General features: G+C 35.5%; 1 protein-coding gene across 4 annotated transcripts in view; it reads right to left on the bottom strand.

Moving 5' to 3' along the window:
* Window positions 1-4,541: 4,541 nt before the first annotated feature.
* Window positions 4,542-9,131, bottom strand: part of SRBD1 (S1 RNA binding domain 1) — a 122,698-nt gene continuing 118,108 nt past the window's right edge. For all 4 annotated transcript variants that reach the window (XM_052677162.1, XM_052677179.1, XM_052677154.1 and 1 more), the window contains 2 exons: window positions 7,745-7,929; window positions 4,542-5,469 (listed from right to left, as the gene is read on the bottom strand). In XM_052677162.1, coding sequence (XP_052533122.1) covers window positions 5,180-5,469; window positions 7,745-7,929 — 475 coding nt within the window. In that variant the 3' untranslated portion in view covers window positions 4,542-5,179. The remainder of the gene's footprint in view (window positions 5,470-7,744; window positions 7,930-9,131) is intronic.

The following is a 9,131-nucleotide window of genomic DNA, read 5'->3' as shown; positions in this document are numbered from 1 at the left end:
CAATACTGCCATCACATTAATACCTTCTTCAACATCATAACTTCATTCCTATAAGTTCATTTACATCTCCAAGATGTTCTTCCCCAATCCCTCCATTTCCTTCCATTTCCTTTTTCCTGTCCCTCTTTCTCTTCATCACATGAAAACAGCATTCACACTGCCAATATGCAGCCTATGGTGTGACAGTTTCCTCTCTGCCAAGCTATTGCATACGTTTAATTTTGAGGTGAAAATGTATTTTCCTAAGATTTCATGTGTATGCAGGCTTTTAAGTGACCCCCATATTACTTCTTATGACACCATTTCACATACCTCATCATGAATCAGTGCAATAAATAAATAAATAAATAATCATTACTTAACCACCAATGAAGACATGGTATTTAGTAGAAACATGACTGATGAGATATAAGAATAAGAAATTCCAGCTTAGCTAACTGAATATTGAAAACACATTTTATAACACTCAGGCATAGTAGGGTAAATGGGTTTGTAAGATAATGAGAAAAAAGCACCTACATTAACTTTTCTGAAGTGGAAGTCTTCTGATTACTTGTTGAAGACAGACAGCCTCTTTACAAAAAGAGTCTGAACTCAACCAGATTTAACAAAGCTAAGAATAGCATATAGCTGCTCAACTTACTAAGCTTTCTATTCTTTGTTGTCCCTGGAGGACAAGAACCAGATGAAAACAGAGAAAAAAAAAAAATCTTTCATGACATTGCTTGGACTGACATGTTGTTCATGCTTTAATAGCCTTCAACTCTAGAAGAATACAAGTAATGTAAAAGCACTAACAAGCAAAACATGGAGTAAGCATGACTATTTCAAGAGCTGGTTGGCCCATGAAATGAGCAGACTTGAGTGCTTTACTCAGAACTTCTGGTTATACTTACATTTATCAGTAGGATGAGAGTTGTCCTGCTCTGGGTATGGCTCCTCTCTCATTTCTAAGGAGTCGTAAATCTCTAAGAACTGTTGATGGAACTAGGAGAGACCCAACGGCCATAGGAACATCAAGAACCCCGGCAGATTGATTACCAGCAACAAGGCACGCTATACAAGCTCACAAAAAAGCATTGGTCCAGCACTGGTTCTTTCCAGCCTAAAAAAAAATTGACAGTCAATCTCCAAGCTGTAGTAAGACTGAGATGCAATAGTGGGCTTTTTAAGATTTGCTGTTCAGCTGTAGCTCTGTGGAAGTTGCTATGAAGTGCAGAAAAAGTTTATGAGAACAGGTTGATCTGTTATAAGTGATTCATGTCTAGCTGGAACTATAGCCGACCAGTGAAAGTTACAAGATTAGATGGAAGCAACTTAGTTTTTAGAAACACCTCTTCAGCCACCTCTTGACCAGAGGTACCCACACAGCCAGGATAGTGTGACAATCTCCCTTAGAAGCTCAACTGGAAAAGAGTTTCTCTTAAAGCTAGTCAGTTAGTTTCTCTTGTAGGAAATGTATTTAGTCTTTCATGAAGCTTTGTGGCATATGGATTCACAAGGATTTCTCAAAATTGACCACCACTAAACATTTATAGCTTCTATATGTGAGGATGGTGAAGAGCAGTTTGGACCAGTGAACAGAAGTGCTCTGAAACCTGTAGGTGGTCCCTAAAGGGGAAGGATGGAATTACTGACTTGGTTAGCTGTTACATGCACCAACAGGCACTCCAATGCCTTCATAGCTGTTGAGGAACCCTTGAACAGAAGGGAGTGACAGAGAATAATGGGGACTGGCATAACCAACAGGATCCTACCACTACTTTAATGGGACTGAAACTCTTGAAATTGGAAGTTCTTAAATGAAGCCAGTTGGCTATACAAATTACCCTCTGGAAGACTAGGAAAGCAAAATTACTATTCAGTTTGAACCAAGAACTCCACACTCGCTTCAGAGGTGAGGCTCCTTATGCATAAAGCTCTGAAATTAAGCAAATATAATTCATTTGTTTTGTAGCTTCCAGGCATAAAATTTCTGAGTACATTTGTTGTTAAATAAATACAGACACCAAGTTCAAGGCAAACTACCACAAAACTGCTAGATTATTTATTCTCCTGAATTATGCATTACCTTCACTCGGTATGCAATTTTTCTAATGGAAGTACCCCACAAAGCCCCAAATTCCAGCATGTCTATGTGCCATATGGGCAAGCTTCTCCAACTGTCTGCTCCTCATGGAAATTCTATTTGTTTTCTTATTGATTTTATTATGTTTAACAGCATACTAAATCATTCCTGAGTTTGACAAGTTTCTGGAAAATTGATATATGCTGTCTAAAACTGCCTGGGGCAGGAATAAAACCAAAACAAATGACTTCTTTTAAACTCTTGATTTGCATTACTACAGCTCAGCATACAAGTGGCATCTTGTTTGGTAGAATTCTTCTCCTCTGAACAACATTTAAAGTACAGAATATCTTTAGAAGCTCTTCTTTTGGTTCTGTATATCAGAGGAAGGAGATTGCAAAATTCCACTATTAGATTGAGAGAGGGACTAAAAAATAAAGTAGACTGTCAGCTAAGGGAACTGGTTGGTTTTTCTCGTGGAGAGGTGAGACAGCGTGTGAATGCCTTGGAATCTCCAGCTCAAGGAGAAATAAAATTGTGCTTAATTCTTCACCTGAGAAACCATACCTGGAAATTTTTGCGTAAGATTAAGTTGAAGCAGTGATTTTTTGTTTTGAATCCTGGGAACATCATCACTAAGGGATACAGAAACTTGTTCCAAAGACTGAGCTGCACAGGGAAAAGCACTGTTTATCTAAAAGGGAAGAAAACAGCAAGTAATCCTTTTCTTTGGTCAGAAACTAACGATAAAATTGAATACAAAAAAACACACTCTTGTTGCATTGCTGTCAGATGTTTGAAAGCCATAAGAATTCAAAAGTAAAATGGATTGAGAAGGTAGAATTTTAATATTTTCAGACATAAACTGACAAAAACTGGAAGGGCCATTTAAACACACATTCATCCTTGGTAGAATCTCATGAAGATTTTAAAAAGGCCATGTTTGGGTAAAGAAAAAAACCCCCAAACTTATGAAATATTTTTGTGGGAAGCAATATATTGAATTAACTGATAAATGATTGGACTAAATTTGCAGAGCTGCAGACACTTAGGATGTTAGTAGCCAAACTTCCCATTTTGGTGAGATTCAAACATTCAGAAAGACTTTTTCCAGTAGTGTCTTTGATGCCACAGAAACTAAGATTCTGAGTTCTCCTAGGGAGCAGCCTAACCTCATGAGCCAGGCACTATTAGACAGAAACAACGTGCACTGTTATTAATACAGAAATCTAGACAAGCTTTGCAAACATCTACAGATAGCAGAGTTTATTAAGGAGAATCATTTCTTTCTGAGAATCATTACTTTCTGTGAGGGCAAATATTGAAAAATTGTTCTCCACTCAGAAAAATAAATTCTGACAGACAGCAATGAATGTCACACGAAAAGAGTTCAAGACAGACTAATAGAACCATCTTAGAAAAGCAGGACACTGTAAACTTATAACGTGTTCAGAGATACAGGCAAGAATTGCCTATGAAAAACTGACCCATCTAACCATATTAGCCTGATTTCACTAAGGCATACATCCAGCTTCCAAGAATGAACAGATTTTTAATATGAAATTTAAAATATTATAAATACAATGAAGGCAAAAATCTCCCGATCTTACTGACTGTACTTAAAAGATTTCTAAATTGAGGAGACTATCTGTTTTTCTGCTACCACTTCAGAATGTCTTCTTTCTTTGTATCTTATGGGACCAACCTGTAAGTAAATGCTACAGAATTTCCAGTAGTTCTTGTTTCTTCAAGACTTATAATAATTAAAAAAAAAAATTAAAAAATTACCTTTTTCATTTTCAGTGGTTGCTTCTTGTTCATCATGAAAGAGGGATCAGGAAGCACCACTTCCTTTTTCACCTGCAGTACAGACAGACCCTGCTAGTTTCCTTACATGATCCTGCTAATCAGAACATCAACTACAATGGAAGAAACTACCCTGTCTGTGAAGAAAAAGAAATTCAGATGTCTACCAAAGAAACTTGCCCCACAAGAAATGTTCTCAGCTCATTTAGCCTTTTTCCATTTGAGAGAACTGCTTAGGCTACTGCTCTATTACTTAAAACCAGTTCTTAAGATATCTGCCACAAAATCAACATGGTGTAAAGCGTAGATGGTTTGACTGATTGTCTTAATGTACTGTGGACTCTCACATCTAACCTCTATACAAATGATATTTCTGACAGCTAGAGAGAATCTTCCTATCACTTATGAGATTTTATTATGCTTTTTTTTTTTTTTTTTTCCCCCAGACAAGTCTGATCCTATACTTCAAGTCTCAAGAATATTATATTTCCATTGATTATACTGAAAAAAACCCAGAAGGCTCAATTCATGGGAAGACAAAACCTAAGGGAAGACATTTTGACAAATGCATCCTCAAAAATTGCATTCTTAAATTGAGATATTAATAATATAACATGTCAGAACAAGAAAGGACTGTTAAAACACTTTTAGAACAAGTACACTGAGAAAAGGTGGACAGAAATATTTTTATTTTGTACATGTATAGTACAACATAACATCTTTGAGCAACGTTTCTTAAACCCTAAGGTATATCCAAGTGTGTTAATCAATACAATAACTGAACAAGCAATTATAAGAGAGGAAAACAGACCTCCTAACATTGTTGCTCAAATAAAATGGAATATTTCTGAACCGTCAATAGTATTAGCAGATGTTCTTTTCTTCAGTCAACTTTTGAATTGATATCATTACCATCTAACCTAATAAGAACACTTTTTTCTACAACTAGGTAACCCTTTTTCTGAGTCTCTTCCAGAAAACACAGAAATCATATCACTGTTTTTTGAAGGGGAACAGTAGATGTCTGCTGGTATAGTACTGACCAATAATTAAGATACCAAATCTTGCACAGACAGAACAGGTAAGAGATGTGTCTGACAGCACACTGCAATTTCGTTTGTTCTGCAGACAAAATAACCAGGTTTCTTGGAGGTAACCCAATAAACTGCTCTGGAAATTATTAACAGAAAGGATTCAAGAAATGGGGAAAAACTGTTTCACTTTCAACATTCTCAAATGTTTGAATATCTAGAACCCTGTTAACACTTAAAATGAAAACTCAATCATAAAAAAAAAAACACCCTCTCATAAAACACGAATAAGATCCAATGTTATCCTTAATCGAGGAATATCGACATTAAGCACTTTAACTTCCACTCTTTCTCCAGGACCTAACCCAAGGCTTCTTCTCTTCTTCACTTTAGAAAGTTTAGATTCTGTTATGTTTCGCACTGGAATCAAACCTGCTTTTCCCACACCAATATCAACAAAAACTCCAAATGGTGTTGCATTTTCAACTTTTCCAGTCAGAACAGTACCAACACTTAAGTCTTCAAAGCAGACAATGCTCCTCTTGAAGTCAGGTTTATCAAAATCTGTTATAAGAAACAAGAAACAAAAATAAGACACTGGAGAAGAACTTTGTATTAAGATTTGTTTCCAATTAAAAGTTTCTAATTAAGAAATCATGCCAAAGTAGATCTAAAGCACCAAGTACTGCCTCACTTATAAAAACAAAGACACAGATTTTAAAATGAAGAAAAACAACTTCTTCTATGTTATTAGTCACCTTAAAGGGCTGTGATAAATAGAATAATAAGTACAATGAACTCAGTGGTATGAAACTATCATACAGTATGTATGTAGTGGAAGTATGTAGTATATTAGCAAGTGATTGAAAAACTCCTTTAATGTTTTTGGAGCTAGTAAGAAAAGACTCAAGGTGACTTTTACTTGAGCTGCATAAGTTACATACATCATTCTATTCAGGTCACAGATTTGCATACAATAAGGTGAATACTCAGTCTTCATCACATACTATGCAGAAAAATCAAGAATGCACTGTTCTTAGGCTTGCTGTTCACTTGCACCATGACATCACAGAGTCTAATGCAACAACTTAAAAATCAGATGTGTTTTCAATAGGTAACAACCTAATATATTAAGTTCACATTCTACAGTTACAGGCACAGATAGATTTTGTTAAATTGTCATTACTTTCTTACCACTTCCTGCTCCCACAAAAAAAAAACCCTCTGAGCCATCTTAAAAACTTCTCTTTTCCTCCTGCTGTTTTACCTTTTACAGTAGCGCTAAGATTTTCCACAGAGTACACCACCAAATATTGATTCCAAATATTTTCCTCTATTTTATTTTTTTAGGGCAAATATAATCTGAACAAATGTATAGCTAACAGGTGCTTTGGCAGGCTGTGGATCAGACCCTAACTTACTACAGAATCTTGTCACGGCATCGATAGGTTTTGAATGACATGAATGTTTCCAAAGAATGAATGCACCCAGTTGCCCAAAATTGAACAATTCTTTTTCACATTACATCACCAGTAGCACTTCAAGCAAACAAAAAAACTCCAACAATTTGACAGCTACTCAGGACAATGACCATAACGTTCAGAGGAAATATGGGAATTCTTTTCATTGATTGAATTTTTTCCCCCCACTCTGGCAGATTTATCACAGTTACCAGATTAGTTCAGCTTTAACATTAAAAAGATTTTCTTGCAAGAAATTCTTTGTAAAACTTTGAGAAGAAAAAGGCTTTCAGAATATTGTAAAATGTTCTATCTTTTCAGTTTCATCCCCAGAATCTTGCAATTTTCCTTTGTGCTAATACCATTCAGAAAAAATAAGCAACATTTAAAAGGATAGAGAGGAGAACTCTTTCTCTGTAATTTTCTTATGCCACATCTCCACTGTTGGGAACAATATCAGAATTTAATGTTAAATCAAGATATATATATATTTTTAATTGGGATAGAATACAAACTATTCAGTCTACCTAAGTCCTGTTTGGTGTAATTCATTTCTTCACTAATTAATTCATTTATTCACTAACAGATTTCTTCATATGTTTATACTTCATCCTATCACGATTTAGACTGAGATGCAAAAACACCAGAATGAATGGAGACATGAAATACTCATTTTCAAGACCACTAGTTGGAAATATTTCTAAAACCTACAAGGAAACTATTCATGAAGCCAAAATATAGACAAAAATGTTACTTTTTTAAGCACAGGTTTGTTATTTGTTATTACAAACCTGCATCTTTGCTGTCTTTTCTTAATCTCTTGCTACCATAAGCTTCAGTAAACAGCATCTCCAGATTTTTTACTTTACTGCCTACTTTATCTTTCATTCCCCACCACTTCAAACTATTCAGCAGTACCACAAAGTTTTAACCTAAATTCTGTCACAAGCTGTGTGCTCCAATTACTCTAGTCTCCAAGAACTAGTGTAATAAAAGCAGAACTACACTCTACTAAACTACTGTTCCACAGACCTTTATTACTACTATTTCAGCAGCATTCTTCCCGTGATGGAAAACCAACACAGATTTAATCAGTATCGAGTCAACATATTGAAACTATTTCATTTGTTAACAGCCATACAACTCCCTCTTCCTATGTCTGAAAAGGCCATGATTTGAGACAGGATTCACACTCCTTACTTACTGGATATGGAAAAAAACATCTGATTATGATACAGTCTTTTCTCTATCTAAGAAAAAAAGAGAGGTACCCATTCGTGAAAGTCTGTCTCTGACTTTAGAAGATGAAAACAAGCTGATTTAAAGCTGGTAAGATGAGCAACTGAAAAGAGATTATGGTCCTCTAAACAAGAGTTTACCTGTTCGGATGTCAAAGCCTTCGGGCTGAGTCAGACCATCAATGATTAGCTGCAACGTGTGCACTGTTGTATTTAGCCTTTTGGCTGTCCCTTCCAGTCCTTCCTTTTGAATTACTGCATTTACTTTTTGCTGCATATCCGATTTTCCTATTTCATTTGTGTTTCCTCCAATGAAGGATAAAAATCTGTGAAATTCAAACAGAGATGCAGAGAGATTTGTAACATCCTTCAGTAGGAACTGAACTTGTACAACACAAACATTCTCATCTTTTGTAATTGTTGCATACATAAATAAATTGTATATTGAGAGAAGAGTGACATCTAAAAAGACTACAAAGAAATACTTGATGAAAAAGCATTGATCTGAGATCTCTTGAAAAAAAAAAAAAAAAAGTTGAAAAAATCCCAGGACAATTATTGAAATTTTTGTTCAACAATGTTGGAACATATGCTAAGAAGCAGATAAACAGTGACAAAAACACACATGCAGACTATTCCTATTTTCAAAAGTGATAGCATAACAATTTTTATTTATCACTGAGTAAACATCCTTATTTTGGTGAAACACTTAAACATGGAAAATAAGTGTTTAATATATATAAGCCAAAGATATGACACAGCTCATACAAGTCACATTTACACTGGACTAAGTATTGCAGTTTGTCTTTCTCAGTTAACATTTCAACGAGCTGTCCAGGCACCAAGCTCCACAACTCAAAGTTCCATGAATAAATCTCTCCCACCCTGCTTTATCATGCTCTTGGTGTTTGAGAGTTGTAGATTTTTTTGGCATGTTCTCCACAGGAGATAGGTAGAATAATTTTTCCTATTTTCCAGACTTTGAGTGAAAGTTCCCCTTACAAATTGCTAGACAAGATCCCTACTTCCTACTATTATCCTGCATCATAACAGGTGTAAACTACAATGAGAAAAAGAAGTGTTGATCAGTAGGTGCATGCCCTGCACTTGGGAGCAGTGGGAGGCATTCAGTCTCCAAAAGAAAGCAAGCTTCCTGGTACTCAGCCTGATACTTTAGCTTTTTAAGAGTGCTTGCTGTATTTTATGCAGAACCAGACGCTGATATTGCTTTTGGCAGGAAACTAATCTTTTATTTATTTATTTACCTGAGTAACTCAACTGACAGGATTCCAGGTAGTAATTCATTAAATGTTACATGCACTGAAATATGTCAGACTTACTTTTGAGAGAGCAGAAATCAAAGGAACATAATTAATGCAATATCAGATTTTTCAGTAAATCATGGTTCATCTTTGTGCCTAAGAGCAAATCTTCATTCCAAAATGCCCAATGATTTCATCTATAGAAAGACAGCAGTCTACAATTGGCTGTCAAGACTCCACTCCTTTACTGAACTCAAATACAATCA

The sequence above is a fragment of the Tympanuchus pallidicinctus genome, unplaced genomic scaffold (assembly GCF_026119805.1).
Source record: "Tympanuchus pallidicinctus isolate F22 unplaced genomic scaffold, pur_lepc_1.0 scaffold1, whole genome shotgun sequence".
Lineage (NCBI taxonomy): Eukaryota > Metazoa > Chordata > Aves > Galliformes > Phasianidae > Tympanuchus > Tympanuchus pallidicinctus.
This window is presented reverse-complemented; position numbering and strand designations above follow the sequence as displayed.